Below are 25364 nucleotides of genomic sequence, written 5' to 3' on the forward strand. Positions count from 1 at the left end.
AAAAAAAAAAAAAAAAAAGTATTCGGGTCGGGCCTGGATCGGGCTTGGTCCGGACTGGATTAGCTGGGCTCATTTTAAAAAATAACCAGTCCGGAACCCTAAAGCTCTAGGGCTTATCGGGTCGGGTTAGATCCGGTCCGGTCCACTTGACACTCTTAGTTCAAACTGCATATACTTTTAACAACATTTTAAGATATATTATTTCGTTATATTAATATAAAAAAGATTGCAACCTATAGCATTTTTTTTATAGTTTTCATATATCTAAATTTAAAATATTAAATTAATCTACTTCAACGGTTTTAAATATAGTAAAATTGACTTTCATAAAGCAAAACGTGACAAGTAAAAGTGAATAAAAGGAAGAGTTTTCAAACGTGGGCTAAATTTTTGTTAAGGGTCCAAAAAATGACTATATGCAAATTATATCCATGGTATATTCAGTACAACTTATCATGCCTGCACGCCTATATAAAGAAGCTTTGCTCCTATTTGTAACATAGCCTAAGGAAGTAAAATATAGTAGTAGTATATTGTTTTCTTTTTGTGAGATTGAGGGAGGAAAAATGGGATTTTCTTGTGCTATTTTCTTGGAATATTACTTTGTCTCATAAATAATACAGCAACTCTATGCAGAGGAGGAATCACTAGCAGTTATGTTAGGAAGGTGGAGAGCAGTGAGGATATATGCCTTTTGATAGTGATGTTTTTAAAGTCCCTCATGGCTACAATGCACCTCAACAGGTCTCTTCTACTTCTCTCACCATATAATTTTCAGGTGGAATTAAGATTGTTAGTTTACGAGTTCTGGAATGGAATAGATTATTTATGTATAGTAAATGAATTTTGTAACACAAATAAAAAATTTGAAGAAGTTACTGAGTTTTATCCAACTCGTAACGATAACATTGGCTCCGCCCCCGTGGTTTTTCTTCTATCTACTCTAATAAGTGATAAAATGAATCTTAACATTTTAGAACTTATACTCTTATTATAGGTTAAAATAATTTTCTTGTTGCAATATTATTTAATATTAAATGGTAAGTTTATTTTGTATATGAAGGTTCATTTAACACAAGGGGATCATGAGGGCAAAGGAATGATTGTTTCATGGATGACAATGGATGAACCTGGCTCAAATACAGTCGAAAGCTAATAGCAAGATGAAACAAAAGGCAGAAGGAACTGTTACTAGCTACAAATACCATACGTATACTTCTGGCTACATTCATCATTGCAGCATCCAAAACTTGGAGGTTAGTTTTATAAATAATTTTTTTTCTTAATTTTTATAAATAAATTATAGTTGTAATTTTAGGTTAATATTTTATATATTTCGATAGCCAGTAATTTATGATTTGTTTTTTGAAAATGTACAGTAGTATAACACCAAATATTACTACATGGTTGGAATTGGACACACAACCCGAACTTTTTGGTTTGTTACTCCTCCACCAGTTGGACCCAACGTGCCATATACATTTGGTCTTATAGGTAATCAATCATTATACTCTTTTATAATTTTCTCCTTTTCCATCTATGATGAGGTTCTTAGCTAGATTACGAAATTTGTTTTTTTGTTCCTTTACTTGAACTTTTAGCATCCAAACGAACTACTCAAATCATGTTGAAACATGTTGGGTGTTGAATGAAGTTTCACTTGAAAGTTGAGAGAAAAAAAGTTGAACTTTTTGAAGAAAATCCCATTGTAATCGAAAAATATAGTAACTGCTGTTATGAAGTTTTTAACTCCTACAAGTGAAACTTTGAGACATTGTATAATTGTAATGAGTTTCACACGTGAAATTACCAAAAAGTGTCCGGTAATTAAGCACTATTTCAACTTAAATTTAGCTTATTTAGCCAATGGTCAGTCGATTAGGGGTGATTTACAAACCCCCCACCCCTTTTAAGCCATCAATTAAACTTTGTCCCTAGTAGCGCAAATTTGAAATTACTTTTTGGGACAATGTTAAACTCAGATCTAATTTTGTTCACATATTTCTCAATCTTAGTGACAAATTATTAGATTGACGTGTGTCTATAGATCATGGTCTAAAAGATCCATAATTTATAAGAGAAATAAAAAAAAATGGATTAATTTATCAAACAATAGTCCCAAAATGGATAACTGGTTATAAAAATTTGAAGTCGATAAGAGAAAATATTCTATATTGTAAATAATAATTGATTGGCCAAAGTAATTTTTTTTTTTTTTTTTTTTTTTTAAAAACAACAATGAATAGTCTTATAAAATTTGCTCTTGTAATATGTGATATAAGTTTGGTTTGGACACATGTTAATTTGCAGGGGATCTTGGACAGACATATGACTCAAACATGACACTCACTCACTATGAAATGAATCCAACGAAAGGACAAACGGTTTTATTTGTTGGAGATCTGTCTTACGCAGATAAGTATCCAAATTATGACAATAATAGATGGGACACTTGGGGTAGATTTGTTGAGAGAAGCAATACTTATCAACCTTGGATTTGGACTGCTGGTAATCATGATGTTGATTTTGCACCTGAAATCGTAAGTTCTTCCCATAAGCAATTTCAATTCAGTCTTCATTAAACATGATGATATTCTCGTACACTACTATCTTTTCGGGGGATGAGAGCACTTTATTTCTTTAATAATAGTACGTCTATTTGGTGTGAATTTATAACTGTTTGTGCATTCTAGAGACATTGCACTTAACTTGATCATACCTGTTTGTGCATCTTGTGTTCCAAACTTCCCAGCATATACAATAACTGGTGTGATATACACCTTTCGATTTCACTCCTTATATGAACTGAAAATGATAAATATATGCATGTGTTTATTAAGTTTGCAATCATATATTGGACAAAATAGAAATTTGTTCTGATATCCCCAAGTTTATTACTGTACTAAACAACACTTCTCACTCACTAAATCAAAATTCTTGAGTTCCTAATTTCTTTTTGTGTCTCAAAGTGTGTAGAATTATCACACGTTTGTCTTTTTACAAATTAAATTAATATATGTAGTAAGTATTATGTTTGTGGCTTCATCAATGTATTTGTATTAATTTCATTGAAAAATAATATGAGTTTGAAGACGTGCCGTGAGTTTTCTTCCTCACGAGGGTTTCCAACGTAAAAATTATGCGTTCTTTTTTTTTTTTTGTTATTATTGATTTCATTAGTCGTGGTCTACTTGTCTCATAACCACAAGATGCTTATGTATATATATTGCAGAGTGAACCAGAACCATTTAAGCCATATACTCATAGATATTATCCTGTCCCTTACAAAGTATCAGGAAGTAGTTCTCCTTTAATTTGTGGTACTCAATCAAGAGAGCTTCTGCATATATCATCGTTTTATCAACATACTCCGCAACTTGTAAGCCATCATGCACATACTCAGTTATGCATTATGTATATAAAAAAAAAATCGAGTTTACCGTATAACCAGTCTCTCTATCTGTCAAGGTAAGGGCAAGGTCTCTGTTATGAATTGGCCTAGACCTGTATTGGCAAAACAGCCCAAGACGTCAATGTGTGGGGTGGGATCCGGGTTGATAAATAGCACTTGTGGGAGCAAAATAGGTTATGCAAATGGTGATAATTGCTTAGGCAAAGTCTTATGTTTCTCATCCCAATTCTTTCTAATCCTCTCATCCCCTTCTACTACTATTCATGTTCTTTCATTCCCTAGCTTGTCTATTAATCAAAGTTTATTTGTTTCGTTCACTCCGTGTATTGATTGTTGAGTTGAGAATTCGGGTTCGTTATAGTCTCTGTACACTCTGCCACTCCCAAAACACCACTTATAGGACTATATTGAGTATTTAATTTGTTGTTGTTGTTACTAACATATATTCTTGATCACTCCAATTAGCAAAATATACTCCTCAGTACAAGTGGCTGGAGGCAGAGCTGAAAAAAGTGAATAGAGAGGAAATTAAACTCCATGGCTAATAGTTCTTATGCATTGTCCATGGTACAACAGCTACGAATATCACTATATGGAAGAGGAAACTATGAGAGTAATATATATATATATATATATATATATATATATATATATATATTAGCCTTGGTTTGTAAATGCCAAAGTTGATATTGTTTTTGCGGGTCATGTTCACGCCTATCAACGATCGGTAATTATTAATAATCTCCTTTCACTACTAGCTAGTACTACCTAATCTTTTTGCTATATATATTATTTCATTCGAAACAACTTATTCACACTCATTATTTATTATAGTTAAGTGGTATACCGATTGAATATACTATTTGATATGTTTAAAAGCACAAGATTCAAAAGTCTTTTTTTTTTTTAATTTCTTAAACTTTGTGTGAAGTAAAAAATCAAACAAACAAATTAAATTTAAACGGAGGAAGTAATTAATATTCTACTTGCTTAATATTTTGCATACATATGCATTTTCCTTCTTCAATACTCTAAGAAGTAATGATGTGTTGAGACAAAATTTCGCCCTATTCATTTTTTTTTTTAATATCTCATGGTGGCAGAAACGTATATCAAATATTGAGTACAAACTTATAAATGGGAAATGTACTCCTCTGAACAACCCGTCTGCACCTGTCTACATAACCGTTGGTGATGGAGGAAATATTGAAGGCCTTACTACACAGTAAGATTAATTAATTGCTTAATATTTTTCTGAAAGTTCTGATTAATGTCCAAAATAAATAATTTTATACTGTATATAAAAGTATTGGAATATAAATTGATAGCTGGGTGTGACGGAGCCACAACCTAACTACTCAGCCTATCGTGAATCAAGTTTTGGACATGCTATACTGGACATTAAGAATCGAACTCACGCTTGTTATAGTTGGCATCGTAATAAGGATGGTTTTTCTGCAAAAGCTAATAGCTTCTTGTTCTTCAATCGTTATTTCCACCCAGTTGATGAATCTTATTAAGTTTCCATGCCACTCAAAAATTTTATTCTGGGTTTAGAAGTTAATTTCCTTTATTTTATCCTGTGTTAAGACCTAAAAAGATTTGGATTTTATGTATCATTGTAATAATATTCCAGCCTCCCTGGCGATTACTGGAATTAATATGTGTATTGTCAATTTATATTGGTGAAGATGTATAAGCAAATACTCGTTGTTATCTGTAGAGTTATTTATTGTTAAAGAGTTAACCAAAAAAAAAAATTATTGGGAAAGTTTCTGACTTCTTACTTCTTTTATATAAGTTCAAAATGAAGAGGTTTAGCAAAATAATACTACGATGAAAAATTTTACACTTAATAATTCGATAATATTACACCCACTCGAGAATTTTTCTTATAAATATTTTCCTATACATTTAGTCTGCATTACTTTCGCTGCTCCTTATTGCTTCTGTAGTTCTCTTTCTTGATGTGTATTATTTACATGCTAAATTCACCCACTTTTGATTTCATTATGTATTTGTTTTAAGAAATGTATATTTTTTTTAGTTAGAAATGCAAATGAGGTTCTATTTGTAGGATTGAGAGCCACTATAACTTCAACCAATCAAAATTGATTCTATTTACACTGCTCATACCTCTTTCTGCAAATGACAAATTATGTCACAGCCCATAGCATAACTTATTGTCTATGCAACTTGTTTTCATCTTTTCTTTCTTTTTAATCATCTTTTTCATTGTTCAATGGGGACCTCACATATTGGAATATCACATTTCCTCTACACAGAGATACTAGAGTTATCTTGTGAAACATGTCACTATCCTATCCACTGTTAGGTAGTAGAGTGTATTACTAACACTTTTGTTTCTAATATAATTTAATTCATGAAAAATAAACTTTAAGCACAAATAAAAATATGAAAAAACAACAGTTTTATTGATAAACGATGGGGTACAAATCTGTTTCTCCCTTGATTCTTCTTTCTTGATTTTCTCCGTAATTCGAGAGCCGTCAGTAACATATTTCTCGAATCTATGAAGATTTGGATATGAATTTCTCCGTAATTCGAGGGTCGTTAGTGGCGTATTTCTCGAACGCAGGATCATTTGGATTTGATCTCCATGAAATGAGGGTTTGTCTTCTTGATGTATTTGATTATCAAGAACATTTTGATATATCTCATGAATTTATTGGAACTTTTCAGATCTTTGATTTCTTTGCGAATATTTCGTGAATTTGTGGGATACTGGAGATGCTCTTTAAAGATCTTTGATAATATTCCGTGAATTTGTGGGATACTGGAGATGCTCTTTAAAGAATATGAGTAGCCATCGAGTTAGATTTAGGGTAAAGTAACCCCAAGAACTCTAATCAAAATTGAACTCTTTTTGTAGAATCCACAAAATTTCAATGTCTACAACCTTGGTATACTTTTGCACTTTATGTACACTCTATTGTGTATTGAGGTGTGTATTACTAATATCTCAAAATCCATGATATTAGCAATGCAATAGATCTAATACATGCATTAACATGATTAAAAGACACTATATTATCCTTAAAAAAAAAAATTCACATCCTTTCCAACATATATACGAAGGATACTTTTGTAAAAATTTTTTTTTTTAGAAATTATTTAATTCTTGCTATTTTTAATACATCAAATCAAACAATGCATAAGAAAAATACAAGCATAATTAATGTAAGCATAGGTAACACAAGCATTATTAACACATCATATTTTACATTATTCTTATATACTCTACCAAACGACAAGTTAATAATAGATAATACAATATTACAAACAATTTCTTGTTTAACCTTGTTTGTCGACGGAAATGACGGACTTCTCGAAAAAAATTAAATAAGCAGGGAGTAAGCAACCATATCGGTCTTAAAAGGTAAAACTCTAATAAGGGGCCTTTTGTTCAGAAGGTAACTTACATAAATTTTTAAATTTTTAGTTGATAATATATAAAATTTTGATCTTTTTGTTAATTACATTTTATCTTGATTTTTCGAAATGGTGATACATATAAAAAGTGATACATTTGAAACTAATAAAATATTTATTTAAGAAAATAATAGATTCTCTTTTATTCATTGTATTATTTTATTTAAGGAAAGCTATCTAATTTTTTTCTTTTTTTATATTTAATTTAGGTGTTTTAATTATGTTTATCTTTTTCGTCTTTAATTATGAAAGATATTTTTTTTTTGGGGGGGGGGGGCTTTTTTCTCTTTTTTCGTCTTTAATTTTAGTCTGTTTTTTTTAGATTTAATTTTAACTATGTCTCAATTTTGCTTTTAGACCTTTTTAAAAAATACTATTACTTTTATTTTTTACACTGACTACACCATTACCTTTCATTAATAACAAATGAATCACCCAATAATTGAAATAAATAATTGTATCTACCATATGAATCACCCAATAATTGTATTCACCACATGAATCGTCATAATATAATATGTGTCACTCATTAATATCATATGTATCACCCATTAAAATCATACAACATGTATCTATCGTATGAATCACCATAATACCTATATAATGATATCATATTTATCATTCATATGAATCACCATTACAAAAATAAACATGTATGAATAACTAAATAAATTTATATATGTATCAATAGATTTTTTTTTTTAAAATGGGAGACATTTTAGGAGAGGAAAAAAAAGTTGCATTGCATTAATGGAGGACAAAAAATCAGGAAGGGAGATGATTTAAACATTAATGAAAGAGAAAAAATCAGGAAGGAGGATGATTTAATTGTTGATAATTAGGGAGATATTTTGGGGAAAAAAAATCTTGAATGAGTTAATGATGGAGTAAAAATAGGATGTGGGACTTTCTTGATACGTATAAGAGTAAAAAGTTGAAAAATGGAATTTTATGTAAATATTTAAAAAGTAAGATATATTAGGTAATATACTCTTTTAAGTATGAGATCTGTGTAATTTATCCTTTTAAAAAAAAAAATGTGTATATTTATTTACTTAAATCATTTTCTAACTTTTAAAGATGCAGAATTACTAATAAATTTTTACTTTGTAAAATAATTTCAACTCTTTCAAAATTTACGATCCTTAAAAACCCAAAAAAGGTACTTTAAAAAAAAAAACACAATATATCTCGTATAATATATTTTAACTTTTTTTCCTTAACATAGTATTTGATCAATTGATTTTAAGCCTATGAAAAATGAGAATTGAAGAATAAAATATAAAAAAAAAAAAGAAAAAGAAAAAAGAAACACATTGATATGAGAATGCCCCTTTTTGCTCGTTTAATGTTAAGGAAAAGTAAAAAGAATAAGTGTAAAGTAAAGAATAAATATAGTTGCTATATTTTTGATGGAGAACTCTTTTTGGTGTATGATCTTCAAAAGGTTTCCACTTTTTTCTCAACTATTTTTTCTATTTTCATTCCTCAAAAGTTCTGGTCATAGTAATTATGAGTTGTTTCTTCTTCCTTTTTTATGCTAAGAAAAATTTCGTGTAAAATTCCATTAGGATTTTCTTCTTCTCTTTTTTTTTTTTTTAAAAAAAAATATGAGCTGTTTTTTTTTATTTTTGTTCTAATAAAAGATGTCAATATTTTTTCATATACATAGTATATAAAACTATTTTACATTAAATATGATGCCTTCATAATTATGAGGCCCTAGATAATCGTTTATGTGGCCTAATGAATGACACACCTTAATTGCAAGTTTTGTTCATTTGAAAATTTTATAAAAGTATCTCTACGTAGTTAGTTAAAGAAAACTTTTTTAAATAAATTGATCCAATGGACGTTCAATTTTACTCTTTTTTTAAAAAATGAAACTTTGCTAGAAAAAATAAGATGGTGTGAATAATCCTATCAGATAATTGGATTGATTGGTCAACAGCCTACTTAAACATTACAACAGAATAGCAATAATTGCGAGAAGAAATAAAAGGGTGCACCGCATCGTACGTTTTTATTCACACATATTTTATTATAATATTTATATTAATTAGTGTATGATCTCAATAAATTTTAAAAATATATTTTTATATTAAGTGGAAAATAAGAAAAATAAACTTATAATATAATTAATAATTAAAATTAAAAAGAGTCAAAGAGAGCACATTCGAAAAAGCCACCTTTAGATGTGGAACAGCTTAACAATGAGAATCTTTTAATACCAATATGGTCAAATGATACAGTTAAAAGCCCTAAAGATATTTTATATTCAAGAGAAATATTGAGATTGTTTGTTAGTATATATAAAACCAGATACAAGGGACCTTCTTCTTGCATTTGACAATTGGAACCCTATTTCAACTTTTGACTAATTTAAGTTTTATTAAATTCATATGATTCATATTATATTTATTTATTAATTTATGTATAACTTAACTGATATTTATCAAAGAACATTTTCATCTCAAACTTTCTACATAAAATTGATACGTAATAAATTCAGTGATAGGAGTCAGAATTTCAAACTAATCGAAAGAGGTTAAATATTAATTATATATACATAAAAAATAATTTTAACCATATATTACTAGTATAATTTTTCGTCGAAGGGATTCGTAATCATAAGGTGGCTCCCCCACGGTATGCGGAAATCTCTCTGAAAAAGTTCATAAACAGTGAAGTCATAGTGATAATTACACTATTATAGGCTCAACATAGTTTAATAATTTTAACATAATTTTACATTTTATATTACTAAATTTATTTAATATATTTAAATTATATATTTAAAACAAGATGAACAAAAAGATATCGTAATGTGAACGTCATTATCGGCATGGTCCAACGATGATCCACCTTCTAAGGAAGGGCACATTTAGTTCAAACTACTCCCTTTCAAATAGTTGACCTTTTTTTAAAAAATATTTATTATAATTTAATTAAAAATATTATTATATCTTTTCAATATAAGTATTATCAATAAATAACAAAACAACAATATATGTACAGACTCAAATTTATATTTTTAAAATATAATTAATGAAATTAATTTAACAAAAACAATTTAATAGATTTTTTCTTAAGAAAGTGTCAACTCAACGAGGATAACCAGTATTTGATAACGACAATAACAATAACTTCAATGTATTTTCATATAATAAAATTTGAAAAAGGTAAAATATACCTCAGGTCATATCAATATCTTCGAACAAGTAGAGAGGTTATTTTCGATATATTCGAACACGTGGATAACTATTTGAAAGGAGGAAATATCTAAATTCTAATGTGACACAGCGAATTTTTCGTTAGTTGTGAGGTCAACTTAATTTATAGTCGCCTATGATTGTAGCTCTTCTTTTCTGGTTTTCCCATTCCTAATTATCCCAATCCCAATCGCAATCCAAATATCGATTATCGACTACTTAAGTCGTTGACTTAGATACTTTCCATTTTAAAATAGATACTTTCTTCGTCTCAAATTATCCGTCTCAAATTGAAATAGAATATTATGAATATAACTTTACCACTTTGCCCTTATTAATTATGTCATTTTGTTAGTTCCAATATTGATGGAATTATATGGTTGATATCAAAACACTTTTAATATGGATAATTAAGATTATAAGATACCAAAGTTTTTTGCAACATTTTTCAAAATTTGATAATTCAATGCTAGTAATAAGGAATAATCAATTACTAAGGGTATAATAAAAAAAATTATCTTGTCTTGATTAATGAAAAAAGTCAAGAAATCAAATTAGAAAATTTGGGACTGAGGCAGTATTCTTTCTCTATTTAAAAAAAAATGACGTATGATTCTTTTTTTTTTTATAATACTTTAATTTCAATTTTTCACATGACATATTTAGTATCATAAGATTAAAGGATATTTTGATACATTTGATACACCTTTAATTTAAGGTTACAAGATGCAAAAGTCCTTTTTATTTTTTTAAACTTTGTCTCAAATCAAAACAGGTGATTCTTTTTAAAACACAGGGAGTACTGTATTTTATTTAGTGAGAATTAAAATAATTAATTTTTAAATTTAAATAAATTAAATTAATTTAATATCTGAAAATTTAAATGTAAATATTCAAACATTATATAAAAATAAAATAAAATTATAATCTATTTTTTATTATATATATATATATATATATATATATATATATATTAAAATATTAATTAAAATTCATATCATTACACTTTTAAAGAAAAAGTTGTGACAACTAAACGTAATTGAAGGAGTACATGTGCTATATTATTTTTCTTAAATTAGTTAGCATGTTTGATTTTTTGAAAGCTAATTTGATTAATTGTGAAATTAAAAAAAATCTATCATAATATTTTAAAACTAAAATTTATATCACCAAAAATTATATGAAAAATTATATTCTTTTCGTTCCATGTTAATTAATTTAGAATGTCTCTACGTTGTTTATTTCTTATAATTATTTTATTTTAACTTTTCACATCACATATTTAAAATTTTAAGATTAAAAGATATTTAGTTATGTCCCATATATCTTTACTTAAAAGATCACAAATTTACAAGATCTTTAGTTAAAGTTTCGCGTCAAATCAAAATGAGACGGAGAAATTAAAATGGAGGAATATTATTTTTCTCATGTAAATATTCTGAAAAATTATATCTTAAAAAGTTGTTAATAGTTTTGCTTAATTTGCCGAAAAACATTAAAGTTAAGTACTCATTTGGAACTGAAGGAGTGAGTACTTACTATCGTATAAAATCAGAATATTCCCCGTAATTCTAGCGTATATACTTAGAATACAGGTATCTAAATACTTCCTGTGCATATATATATATAGCACATCTCCTACTCTTGGTAAATGTGAAATTTGAGTTTTCCCAAAAATGGGTGTGTCAAATATGAGAATTTTTGGATACTGCATTCTTGTTCTTCTGGGTTTGGTTCTGAATGAATCAAATTTATGCAATGGTGGAGTGACCAGTAGTTTTGTTAGGAAAGTTGAGAAGACAATTGATATGCCTTTAGATAGTGATGTCTTCAGTGTTCCTTCTGGATATAATGCACCTCAACAGGTATATTTGAATTCTCCTTTTTTTTTTTTTTTTTGCTATTTGTGTTTGATTTCAGTTGGAGGTTTCAACGAACATCTTTGGTGCATCATTGAGCTTGTTATGAGTTGTTCAATTTTTTATGGATATTTTGATGTACTTTTCACCTTTTTGCGTTTTTGTTTAATGGGATTCAGTATTACCTTTTTACTTTATGATTTTGTTAATGAGCAGAAAAGTAGATATATCTAGGAGGAAGGATGATCCAAATTTAAATTTAATAAGTTGTTAGTATTGAACTCAGTTTACGGGAATCTTAGTAGTTGAGTTGGTTGGTTACCGAACTTTCACCTCGCTGGTGCAGGTTCTATTCAGGGGCGGAGCCACCGGTGCTCCAACTGAAAATTATATTGTTTTTGTAGTACTGTTTTTACATGGTTAAAAATATTTTTTTATGCATATATAGCATATGCGGAACCCTTCAACTAGTTTGTATATTTACTTCGGAACCCCCTCGATGAAAATCCCGTTCGTATATTTAATTCTAAACCCCCTCAATGAAAATCCGACTCTGCCACTGGTTCTATTCCTCATGTTGTAATCCCTCTACATTTCCCCTTCCCCTACCCGAATGAAGAAAAAGGAACTCATTGTACTTTTGAAATTGAAATTATGGGTTCATTATTTAATATATGTCGAAATTTTAGTGTTTATTGTGGAAAATATTTGGTTCAGTTAAACCCATTGGTGAAATGCTGCATCTGCCTCTGTCCAGGGATAGTGTTTGAATTTTTTATCAGATGTAATAAGTTTTGTTTATGCTTGTCGCGTTCATGGAATTTGATTTATTTGCCAATTGATTGTGTTTGGGGTTTCTTTATAAGGTTCACATAACACAAGGAGATCATGTGGGAAAGGCTGTAATTGTTTCATGGGTGACTATGGATGAACCTGGTTCAAGTACAGTCGTATACTGGACTGAGAAATGCAATAAGAGTAAGGCCAACGGAAAAGTTACTACCTACAAATATTATAACTATACTTCTGGTTACATCCATCACTGTACTATCAAAAATTTGAAGGTGAATATTCTTTCTTTCATTCCCTTTTTTCGGGGAATAATTTTGGTTACTTGTGCATTTGTATACTGTTTTTACCCCCTGAAAGAATGCTCAAACTTACGATGTATTTAATACTCCGTTTGCAGTTCGATACCAAATACTACTATAAGATTGGGATTGGGCGCATTTCACGAACCTTCTGGTTCACAACTCCTCCAGAAGTTGGGCCTGATGTACCCTATACGTTTGGTCTTATAGGTACAATTCCAACCAAATTATTGCTGTTGGAACTTCTTGTAGCTTTCTTAGGTTATTTTTCCGTTGCTTTTGAGGTTTCATTCATATTGTGCTTTCTCCAAGAGTACTAAGGGAATGGAGAGGCATGTTGATGTACAATATTATTGTGCTTTCTCCAAGAGTATTATTGAATGCGGTAGAATAGAAACTTCTTTGCACATGTAGTTACTTACAAAAGAAAAGGAAAAATGATAGATAAAAAGTATGCATGTTGTCGTTATCATTTATTTGGTGTTTCTCAGTCAATCTGCATTTCCTTACAGGGGATCTTGGTCAGAGTTTCGATTCAAACAAAACTCTCGCACATTATGAATTAAATCCAAATAAGGGGCAAGCAGTGTTGTTTGTAGGCGACCTATCTTATGCTGATAACTACCCCAATCATGATAATGTAAGATGGGATACATGGGGAAGGTTTGTAGAGAGAAGTACTGCTTATCAACCGTGGATTTGGACGGCAGGAAATCATGAGCTAGATTTTGCTCCTGAAATTGTAAGTGATTTTATACTAGTTCCGAAAAAAATATATTCAATTTTAGTTCCTTTCTTGCTTAAACTGATTTCTAGTGTATTTCATGGATGCTTCAACCAAATATTTTGAGCTAGATATAGATCTTTACTGATGACAAAATTGATCATATTAGCTCTCATACAGAAATGTATTAACACATTTTTTGACCTTCAGCCTCTTGCTTCAATGTGTATGAATAGAAAGAATACTTAGTTGCATAAATTCTAGATTCGTCACAATATTAGCTTATCTTCCAAAGATTCTGCTCTCTATTGCTAGCTTGAGTAAAGCGAGTTTATTGGAGCTAGCATCTCTCTCTGTTCAACAAAAAAATAGAGAGACATTTGCTCAGCTTTGCAAAGGAAGTGGTTTGAGATCCATCTTGCATGCTGTAAAATGACCATATCCAGAGAGACTAATAATGAGCAAGCGTGCAGGCTTTAGAGAAAACACAATAGGCTTATAGAGTTAATTGATTGAACTCCACAGCAGAAAAAGGCACTTTGTGTTTTTCCTTAGTTTTAAATTATTCTCTTTTACGTCCTAGATTTTAGATGATTTTGTACTGGAATTTTGATGAATACATTCTGACACCGTCTGCAGGGGGAAACAAAACCCTTCAAGCCCTACACTCATCGGTATCATGTCCCCTATAGAGCATCAAACAGCACATCTCCACTTTGGTATTCAATCAAGCGAGCTTCAGCACATATCATAGTTTTATCCTCATACTCAGCATATGGTAAGGATACGGAATTCTTGTGAATGATACTTAGCATTGAGTTATGCACTGTTTTTCGCTTTCCCATTTCCTCTTCTTTAGTGAGGACAGAGAAGTACTCGGCCAGGAAATATCATCTGCAGTCTGTTACTTTTCCAGTTCTTGAAGAATTAAGAAGTCTTTATGCAGTACCAAATTTCAGCCATAATCTCTGGATGACAATTTATTGATGTCCATCTTTTGTTCACATTTGCTTTGCTCCCAAAAAAGTTTCGAGTGCATTTTCCTGGCCTCAAGTAAAGGTTATTCAGGAGGGGCATCTACTTTTTAAAATTCAGGACCATCTATTGTTGAAAATTCAGGACCATGGATTTGTCTATTTTCTTTTAAGTTCCTTTTCTTTTTTCCCATGTTTTAGGCAAATACACTCCTCAATATAAATGGCTTGAGGAAGAGCTACCAAAGGTTAACAGGACGGTGACTCCGTGGCTGATTGTTCTAGTACATTCTCCATGGTATAACAGCTACAACTATCACTATATGGAAGGAGAAACCATGAGAGTAATGTATGAGCCATGGTTTGTACAGTACAAAGTGGATATGGTTTTTGCAGGTCATGTTCATGCTTATGAACGAACGGTATGTACAACACATCCAGTTCTCTGTAGCTAAAGTCAGAATTATAGTTTCATCTGTTTACAGAAGATCTAAATTTTTACTGTGTCTTAGGAACGTATATCTAATGTGGCCTACAACGTTGTCAATGGAGAATGCACTCCTATTAAAGATCAATCTGCTCCAATTTATGTAACAATAGGCGATGGTGGAAATCTTGAAGGCCTAGCCACCAAGTAAGATTAATCTATAAGTCTAGAAAGTTGTTTTATCTGTTGTGATTGGCGTTTATGTCAGACGACTAATCAGATATCTTTTACACTACTTTCAGCATGACAGAGCCGCAGCCAGCTTACTCTGCATTCCGCGAGGCCAGTTTTGGACATGCCACTCTTGCTATCAAGAATAGAACTCATGCTTATTATAGTTGGCATCGTAATCAAGATGGATATGCTGTGGAAGCCGATAGATTATGGGTAAACAACCGTTTCTGGCATCCAGTTGATGAGTGCACAGCAGTCAAATCATGATGATGTACACGCGATTTCAGCTTTCTTTTCTTTGCTTTTCTTCATTAACATTGTGTCCTTGTTGCTTAGCCTGCAACCAATAAATTTCATCATTTCAAGCTCTTGCTGCCTCATAATTTGTAAAACGTCCATCTTGCGACGTGGCAGTGGAGTCATTGTGAGGAAAACGAAAAAAGCGTTGTAAAAGAACATGGAAGGACATATATTTGTTCATAGTTACTCATTTATCCAAGCATGAATGTGATTTAGGTTTCCAAATTGAGTTGAAAATGTGATTTTTGCAAACATGTTTCTAACTGAGACATGTAGATGCATACTGAACTAGTTTATATGCATTTATGTTTTGTGTTTGTTACACTGTTATTGGTCCTAAGCCGGGGAGTCTATCGGAAACAACTTTTGTACTTCATCTGAGGCAGTGGTATGGTTTGCGTACACTCTACCCTTCCCAGACCCCATTATGTAGGAATACACTAGGTATGTTGTTGTTGTTATACGCTATTAATGGGATTTGAACCTCTTACTTCAATCGTGTAAGGCAGGAGTTCGCCCAAGCTACCGCTCAGTCCGTTAATCTGTACATGAAAATATAGGACTATGACAAGTACCATTTGAATTGATTGTATTGCAATTGTATATATATATGTGTTTATACTTTCATAATTTTGTTATTAAACCAAGTCATTTTTTGTGTCTGGGCTGTGGTTGCATGGGCTTGCCATCATTTAAGTCTTAACATGATGTTACTGTTAACTTTAGCATTAGAGTGCTACTATTATTGATATATATATATATATATATATATATATATATATATATCAGGTATAATTCTTAATATTAGTTATTTTCTTAAATCATAAATTAATTCAGATGGATGTCTAGTGGTTGATTGTTAAATCGGCTTACACATGGAACCAATATAAAATATAGAACCTAAAAATTGATCGTGATGCTACATCCCAAAGAAAGAAGTCCAAAAGAGATCCAAATGTATAGGAGCCACGAGGAGAATGCATTAGAAATATCATATTAAGTGTTTAACTGAAAATCCCCATCACAGCAACCGTGTAGATAGGAATTAGGAACCAACAAAACTGTTATTGATTACCTTATCTTGTTCCTAATATTTTTTTCTAATCTTGAATTGCCGATGTATTTTAATTATTATTATGATTTGTTGTTTACGTCTTAAATTCGTCTTCGGCATATCATATGATATAAATTAATAACGCATGTATAAGTTTTAAAAAGGATTAATCAACAACGAAAAAATTCCTTTGACATGTCACATGAGTAATTAATAATAAGTAGTAACTATTACTATGTAGTAATAAATTTGGTTGGGAAATCCAGGAGCACGTTGCCGAAATCTTTTTCCCCATGTCAAATCTTTTTTTTTTTTTTTAATATATATATAGAGAGAATACACGACTCAGGACACTGTCAACTCACGCTTGCCTGTCATGTTCTAATATCTATAATATACTAAATAAGTATGTTCGCGTGTTGCACGGGGCCCAACGTGTATAGTAAAAATAAACTAATCAGTGAGAAGATTTTTTTTCCTTTTTTCTAACCGGTCATCCAAATGTGCACATTCTAATTTTTAGTTTAGATTTCGTAGTTGTATACTTAAATGGCAATGACAAGTTGGTGTGATCAAAGGTGAACATTGAAATGGGAATGTAAACCCATATGGTATAACAACCTAATATAAAATAAAGATGTAACAATACACATTATCCCGCTTGATTGGATCAGTTGGTGAAAATGATCCATACACTCTAGGGAATAACATACTATTAGATGCTCACATTCACATGTCATAGTGATTATTGCCTATTTACATTGATACAGATAATATTTATAAATTCTACGATACGAGATGCATTTTTGTTGCTGTAGCATTCACGATCAAATACCGAAATTATAGGCATTACCACAGATCCCAGTATGAAAACAAAATCAGCAAAGAGAGTAGGTTTCTTTCGTCCAAAATAATCATTAATCCAGCCTCCGGCAGCAGCTCCAATCAACGCACCAACCAATGCCATACTGACAATAGTTTCCTACAAAATCATGAAACAAAACTTTTATGGAAGAAAAAACAAATTGACCAGAAATAGGACCACTTATTAAGTGTTATTGACTCGCTGCAGAAAATGAGGAGGAGGAGGTGGGCAATTGTATAATTAGCGAAGCCAACACTGGTAACAAAGTTGGAGTGTTTACTACTACAGTGAAGTAAAGCACATTACCATAAAGTAAGTGTCAATAATTCGACATGCCTGCTTGTACTGCTTACTTCTGCTGCTTTAATCGTAATTTTACTATATTATTCTTAATTAATTATTATAAGTTATTTAAGTATTTAAAAATTGATAATATTAAATAAAAATATAAAATAATCGACATGCCTACTTGTGTTGCCTGCTTCAATCATAATTTGATTATATTACCCCAAATTAATTAATAAGTTATTTAAGTGACAAAAAATAATAAATTAACTTTCGAGATGTCTTATATGATGCCTATTTATGTTTTTTTCGTAAATATTTTCTTAAGAGTAATTTTATTAAATCACTTTTAATTAGTTATAATAAGTCATTTAAGACACAAGTTCTTCACTGCTTCAATCGTGATTTTATTATATTACCCCTAATTAATTATTACGACCGCAAAAATTAATAATATTTCATAAAATAGACACAAAACGATATGTCAACATAAAACATTTGATTGACTATCAAAATTATATTACTACCACATAAGTTAACTTTTGAAATCATATCAGTATCACTTAAATTGAAATAGAAGAAATAGTATTATAAATCACAATTATTTTAATAATTAATTATCCAAATTATATTTGAGATCGAAAAAAACATATATTGGGCCCGTGGGCCTTCAATGTCTAGTTTAAATACAAGTAGCATCATGTCTTTGTATCAATCAAATTTTCTCTTTAAACAAGTTACCACTAAAACATAAAAGTTTCACATTTGCTCGCTCAACCATATTAGATTTACCTATTTAATTATCAGGAATTCTTCCTTTCAATGTAACTGACAAGACGCGCTCAAATTAACATCGTTTTCTCGTATACTAAGTAAGAGAACAATCTGTTATCATCAGTAGAGTAATACTTCTCTGTTTTGGTGTCAAGCAGCTGAAAGTACTAAATATGGCCCTCGTAGATGCTAACTTTGGATATTAATTCTTTTAAAATACACACCTCACTGCCTTGGAGACCAATCACCAACTTCTTTCAAAATCAATTATAAATGTTTAGACTGTGCAATGAGTACACTAAGTACGCAACTGAACGGATAATAGAAAACAAATGAAAGACGAAGAGTAATTTCTTAGGAAGTTTACAAAGCCTCAATATGCCTGACACAACGGAGTGAAACATATGATGATTCAACAGTGAAATATAATTTAGTGAAGCTTAGAAATTCTTAAAATTAATACATGTTTAGATTATGAAGAAATTGATGTATTATCTTATGTAGGGTAGAAATTAACAGTTGCATAACCAATACTCCCATAAATAATACGTGCACAGCTAATAACTGCATAATTGTGGCTATCCCTCCATATGTCGTACCATAGGATCATATGCTCTGGTTACCCATTTTCTGATAGACTTGTAACAAGATCAGGTGGGCCTGCTCTAACTCTACGTCCAACCCTGTGAAAAACTATGGGAGGAAAAAACTTACCATGAAAGTAATTGAGTGCCAAAACACCTTTATGTAACTAATAACATGCAACAGAAATACCGGAATATTTGGAAAGCGAAAAAAAAAATAGAACATTGAGTGATCTGAGACAAGCTTAAAGTATCTCAACAGTATTCACCACCACATAAGCCATCATCAAAATGGAAAGGAAGGTATCGTGCAGGAACTAAATGAGCATAAATCTAGTTATAACATCAAAACTTCAATACAGCCTTCCACCCATTGGGATATTTGATCTTCACATTTGTATCAACAAGAACATCTATGACCAGTACCAGCGAGAATTGTCCCACTATGTAAAGAAATGATGTCAACTTGATTGTGCAGTAGAAAATTTGATGAGACCTAGATCCACCTGCAAAAAGAAAAAAGAACAAGGTTAAAACATTGGCATCATTGAGAAATCGTACCAGGGTTAATTATCGAAGAGCCAATTATACCTTTGGGACCAAAAAGATCTCTGATGTTGTCAATTCCATAGAGAATTATGGTGGGCCTGGTGCATGAAGACAAGCAAAATAAGCTTCAACGAAACATGTGAACATGATTTTATTACATGGAATGTCAATATAAACAAGTTTATCATAACAAAAAAGTAGACTTTACACCACACGCGCCAGGTATTTCAAGTTATAGATACATCCCCCCGTCAACAGATCTATCTAAACCAACAAAGAGACCATTTATCTACTCTCTAGTACCCTCCCTCATGATTATTCAATCACAATCGGCTACTCATGCCGCCATAAACTACCAACCTATGGTCCTTTCACTCCCCACCTCATCCGCACCCTCTATCCTCTTTTCTATCTCAGTGACATTACCAAGTCCTGCAAATAACTGTAGCACTAAATTGAAGCCAAAAGAGTTGCAATCTCTGAAGACTAGCAAGAATAGTGTCAAAAATTGCAATAATTAGTTATGAAACTATTGCAAGCATTGCATTAGAGAGATCTTCGTCGTAGAGCCTTTCAACTTTTCAGCAGTTAACAATCGAGTACCATTAAAACCAAACTGATAATTTTTTCTCTTGAAACCTACTCTATCATTCGCCACAAATCTCTCCAAATTGCTACTTACGAGCATGCAAATGATACAAGGTTTCAACACTTAAAACATTTAATTATCACATGTTTGCACAAGATGATTCACAAATACACATTAAACTTAACACTCTTTCTTGCTACACCCAATGCTTTCAGATATTACGGTTAAAGAAAACAATGCATGCATGTGTGGCTTTACTATGGTTAATTGGTTATCTGTTCTCCTTAGAGGTTAATAATTAATAAAAAGTTCGAACATGAAAAAATTACCAGTTCTATTAATACCACCCAGCATCATAAGAACAGGAAAGTTAATTTTAATTTATAAGTAAGAACATGTTGCTGCTAACAGTAACTACACCTCTCAAGGGAAAGGCCCCAGGCAATAACCCAAACATCTTCTGGCAGACCCATAGGGAGAGCATTTCAGTCCTAAACATACCAGAATTTCCAACTTCCACCCATTTCTTAAAGCCTTATGGTAGCTGATAAAACAAACGGATATGAAATTAATGCCAAGTTGAACAATTGTTCATTGATGTGAATTATACTACTACTACCTGAAAATTTCCATGCTGGGGTCAGTTTAAGGATTATAAGCAGGTTTGAACCGAAGCTTGGACATTCCTGTAATCAGAAAAAGAAAATCTCACCACTAATTAGCCCTCTCAAAATTAAAAGCTCATTTAAATTGAGTTGGACATGGTATCACTACGAGCTTTATCTTTTCTATGAAACAAACACTTGAGCAGACATTGCTGTCCAAGGATTTGAATATAAGCAAGAATACAACATGGGTGTTGGTTGGTCACCTAGACGAGAAAAGAAGTCGTGAACAACGCCAATCAGATATCCAAGAGTAAGTCCACGATCACATATTAAGCCTATAAGAAAAAGTCATGACAATATGTTCATCAAAATGTTAACAGGAATAAAATGCAGATAAAGAACAAGATATACTTTAACAACTACCTGACATAAGAGTTTAACACGTGGTTGAATACAGAAGATAGCTTGAGATGATCTATTACTGTATAGTATTTACACAAAAGCGAAAATATGTTTCAGAGGTATGCAGACCAAGTACGACTAGGGCTTCTGCTAATGCCTGCATTAAATTCAACTTGGTAATAGATCCATATGCTTTCAGGTCAATGTAGCATGCCAAGAAAGGTTAGCAGGCTACCAGAAAGTAGAAGGGGAAGGGGAGAGGGATGGATGCCAAATAAGTCGGCCTTCTGCTTTTCACATGACCACAATTACAAAATAATATAGGTATTCCACACTGCAGCAGTCACTCAGTAAGTCATATATGATTAACACCCGAACATGAGATCTAAAAAATAAAAAAGGTGAAATGAATTGCTATTTGGAAAGATCTTTTAGCTAGTAAAAATAACTCGACTCCCAGTAGCTGCCTAACCATAGACAGAAGCTACCCCCAACCTCAAAGGAAATTCTCTTCTTAGGAATGTCAAAAACAAAAAGTAACAGTAATCACAACTATGAAAAAAAAATGTGCAGCCCTAATTTCTGTTCGGGCCATGTAGTACCTACATCGTATGAGCTATGAAGCAAATACAATCTAAAGCCAGTACAAAATAAGCAGTATCAAAAAGTCTATTGAGTTGCAGGACACCGTGTAACATTTGTTTTACAACATAAAACTCTGGATTGCTAATTTAAGCTATGCACAACTAATAACACAACATTCGGTTTTCAGTATAAAACTATGGATAATCCTACATTATTACTCACGTGACGAACCTCGTATTATAATCCTAGACAAGCCTCGTGCTCCAATTTCTCCCAACTATCGATGGAATTAGGTTCAAGGTCCGTACACCAATCAAAGGCATTTCCCTTTAGGGAACGAACAAACTATTTGAAAAGATAGCCACCGTAATTTCCTGCATTATTACATGTCTCAACAAAGTGTGCGACATGCTGTTTTGGGTTCTCTTTGACCTCAAATTGTTGAAATTTGAGGGGTTGATAGCCAGCAGGCATTTTGAGGTATCTATTCTCGCAGTGTAGGGCTTGGTATATGCAAGGGAAGATTTGGTAACAACATCCTACTTGTCTTTGAGGGTCTCTTTAATGAATTTCCTCAATTGCCCAATCGGGATCATTCCCTCAGAAGAAACTTGCACCTTTTTAGTCGGTGTTGTTTGTTTCATAGGATTCTCTGTCTCATGAACATCTGAAGATTTTCCAGGTGCATGGCTAGACTCTTCGTCTACCAGACCTTTCACCCTATCCACTATCTTATCAATTTGAGCATCTTAATTCTGAACATATTTGGTCAAGCCCTCAATTACCTTTGCCAGATTCGGAAGCTGCTCCTCCATAGACGAGGCATCAATTACCATCGCTTGCATAATCATAAGAGATGTTGGAGAATAGCACGGATTATCGCACAAGTTGATATTTGAAGTACTCAACCTATGCGGTGTGGTCGGAGATGATGAGTTGCTTGAACGATCATCGCTTCTTATACCAGAGTATTTGGAACTGGAATGCTCAAGTAGAGCTAGAGTCTTCTTAAGCGATTCTGCCACACTGCTTTCTCATCCCGAAGCACTTACATTGAACTTCGTTCCTTTTGGGGTTGAAGATCCAAAAACTGGAGTTGGCGCGGACAACAGTGGATGTGTTTGTTTTCCTAGCAAGCCTGCCTTGCTCCTCGTGACAGCTCCTAAGTTTTCGAAAGTAACTCCAAGGATGTTTTCTACTTCAGCAGAGAACTTTGAATCAGCAGCCTTAAAAGCAGTTGATTGAGAGTTGGCCTTCTTGGAAGTCATTTCAATGTTGTTGAACTTTGCAGTTGGAAAAGTTGAGATGAAAGATAGAGATTATCCCACTGGGCATGCCAGAGTTTGTTAAAAAATAAAATTCTCAAGATCGAAAAATAAATAATTCGAGACAAGAAAATATATATTGCAACAATCAATTTATTGATTTCAATATGTGAGTGTTACAATCTCTATGAATCCTCTGATTCGCCTTTTCAAATATAAATTCAAGGGCTTAAAGCTTGATCTTGATTTGAAGATTTAAGGGACTTGATCTTGACGTGTGCTTGAATTCAAGAGCTTTTGAGCTTGTTCTTAAATATTGCGGTCTTTATCTTGAATCTTGATGAACTTGATTTGAAAGCTTGATTTTAGAGAAATTACAGCGTTTGATCCACAAGCTTTCTCTTGCTACTTGTTAGAGTTCTGGGGGTCCTTTTCTAAATTATGAGACCCCTATTTATAGTTGTGGAAAAGGAAGAGTCATGATAAAAATGGACTTCCTTTGACCAATCAAATTCAAGTGACGTGACGCCTTTTATGGGCTTTGATTTCATTGGGTCTGCTGCATCATTTTGACATGTGGCATGATCCTATTGGTTCCTTCACTTGACTTGGCATGCCATGTCATTTGACACACGACACTCCCTTGGGCCTCTAGAATATGATAATTTCTTGGGTTTAGCAAAGTGGGCTCCTTATTTGTAGCCTAAATCAATGGGTTAACCCAATAAAAATTGGACTTTAATTAAATTTATATGTGTTTGGACTTAAATAATTAATCTAATTATATTAATCCACAATATTTATTTGGGACTAATATATTTTGAATTGAAATTTAATCCAAATTTTATACGAATCTTAATTTAATAAAATTTTATTGTCCACAACTGCATCTTTAAAAATAAAATATTTATTTTTAACCCATTTTTAACCATAATATTTTAAATCTTATTTTTAACCATGACAAACAGCAACGATGAATATTATTTAAAGAATGAAGATCATGCACGCGAAGAAGATGGACCAAATTATATCAAGAAAATCAAGCCAAAAGAGGAAATCTGATAGGGGTTTTGCCCTAATTTTCTTACCAATTTTAAGTTTTACTTTTCTTGAAAATAAAAGTAATACCATAATTACTTTTATTTTTCCTCAAAAAATATAAAACTTTTCTTTATTTGGCAAACCTTATTTTTCGAAAAAAATATAAAACTTTTTCATATTTGACAAACCTCTTTCTTGGATGAAAGGTTTTGGACGAAAGGTTTTGGACCTGCTACTTCTCATACATAACACAATAATATCCACAAAGTAGTCATTAAAGTGTCTAATTTAGGGGAGATTTTCTCCTAATAGATTTTTTATGTTTTTCATTATTAGTTTTCAATATGTAGGCCACTTGATGAAATCATATCAATAATATGCATTTTTAGTATGTTTTCCTTTATCGCTAATGGTTTGCAAACTATTAGCTTTCGCATGACGCCCTCACAATTTTGAATCCAACAGTATCAAAGGTATTTAGAAGTGTGTATACATTAATACACGTTATTCCTATCGATTATTAGAGAAAGTAAAGAAAAATTTGAATTTTTTTAATATGGTATCCTTCAAGCTTTTGATAGCACGACTTTAATGTAAGCTTGTAAAACGGGTCGGGCTTACCCGGCTTAGCCTAGCCCAGCTCGAACCACTTACAAAAACTGGGCCGATTTGATCCGGTCCGATCAGCCCACGGGCTGTAGAGCATTGGGTCCTGGACCGGTTTATTTTTTTGTTTGGACCCGGTTAACCCGGCCCGGACCAAGTCCGATCAGGGCCCCCCGATTAATCGACTCGGTTAAGTTTTTTTTTCTTTTAAATGAATTTAATTATAACTTAGTTTTAATATATTATTAATTTACTATCAAGTATTATTAATTTATATATGTGTATATATATCTTCTATAGACGTATATATTTAACGTATACATGTGTATATATTTTATAAATTTATATATAACTATATATATAATTATTTATTGTAGTATATATATATATATTGTGGTATATTTTATTTAAAGTAGTACATATATATTGAATGGTACGTATATATGTGTATATATCTTCTATAGACGTATA

General features: G+C 31.7%; 2 protein-coding genes and 1 long non-coding RNA gene across 5 annotated transcripts; 2 read left to right on the top strand and 1 right to left on the bottom strand.

The window, feature by feature from the left end:
* The first annotated feature begins 498 nt into the window (after nt 1–498).
* LOC107879550 (purple acid phosphatase 2-like) lies at nt 499–5183 on the top strand. Of its 3 annotated transcripts, XM_047395158.1 has the most exons (6): nt 499–744; nt 1064–1256; nt 1380–1494; nt 2311–2540; nt 4516–4637; nt 4741–5183. In XM_047395158.1, exons 3-6 carry the CDS (start codon nt 1404–1406, stop codon nt 4748–4750), a joined length of 453 nt encoding a protein of 150 aa, XP_047251114.1. In that variant the 5' UTR covers nt 499–744; nt 1064–1256; nt 1380–1403; the 3' UTR covers nt 4751–5183. The 3 variants fall into 3 exon arrangements, 1 of the variants encoding a protein (XP_047251114.1); XR_007043798.1 differs by having other exon boundaries at nt 2311–4139; nt 4516–5183; XR_007043799.1 differs by having other exon boundaries at nt 3878–5183.
* Nucleotides 5184–11427: 6244 nt separating this feature from the next.
* On the top strand, nt 11428–15911 carry LOC107840456 (purple acid phosphatase 2). Its single transcript, XM_016684321.2, has 8 exons — nt 11428–11942; nt 12803–13000; nt 13126–13237; nt 13540–13769; nt 14391–14529; nt 14927–15147; nt 15238–15359; nt 15455–15911. The coding sequence occupies exons 1-8, from the start codon at nt 11754–11756 to the stop codon at nt 15651–15653; spliced, it is 1410 nt and encodes a 469-aa protein (XP_016539807.1). The 5' UTR covers nt 11428–11753; the 3' UTR covers nt 15654–15911.
* Nucleotides 15912–19445: 3534 nt separating this feature from the next.
* LOC124886503 lies at nt 19446–20135 on the bottom strand. Its single transcript, XR_007043801.1, has 2 exons — nt 19840–20135; nt 19446–19754 (listed from the first exon to the last, which is right to left on the bottom strand). It is a non-coding gene; the product is annotated as an uncharacterized LOC124886503 (long non-coding RNA).
* Nucleotides 20136–25364: the final 5229 nt, after the last annotated feature.

Source organism: Capsicum annuum, chromosome 8, assembly GCF_002878395.1.
Source record: "Capsicum annuum cultivar UCD-10X-F1 chromosome 8, UCD10Xv1.1, whole genome shotgun sequence".
Classification (NCBI taxonomy): Eukaryota; Viridiplantae; Streptophyta; class Magnoliopsida; order Solanales; family Solanaceae; genus Capsicum; species Capsicum annuum.

What these genes read in the sequence shown, in the direction of transcription:
- LOC107879550 (XM_047395158.1), top strand. Translation starts at nt 1,404, where the DNA reads ATGGTTGGAATTGGACACACAACCCGAACTTTTTGGTTTGTTACTCCT. An exon ending in ATATACATTTGGTCTTATAG is followed by an intron (nt 1,495 to 2,310) that starts GTAATCAATCAT and finishes GTTAATTTGCAG; the next exon opens with GGGATCTTGGACAGACATAT. An exon ending in TTGATTTTGCACCTGAAATC is followed by an intron (nt 2,541 to 4,515) that starts GTAAGTTCTTCC and finishes TCATGGTGGCAG; the next exon opens with AAACGTATATCAAATATTGA.
- LOC107840456 (XM_016684321.2), top strand. Translation starts at nt 11,754, where the DNA reads ATGGGTGTGTCAAATATGAGAATTTTTGGATACTGCATTCTTGTTCTT. An exon ending in GATATAATGCACCTCAACAG is followed by an intron (nt 11,943 to 12,802) that starts GTATATTTGAAT and finishes TTTCTTTATAAG; the next exon opens with GTTCACATAACACAAGGAGA. An exon ending in TAGATTTTGCTCCTGAAATT is followed by an intron (nt 13,770 to 14,390) that starts GTAAGTGATTTT and finishes CACCGTCTGCAG; the next exon opens with GGGGAAACAAAACCCTTCAA.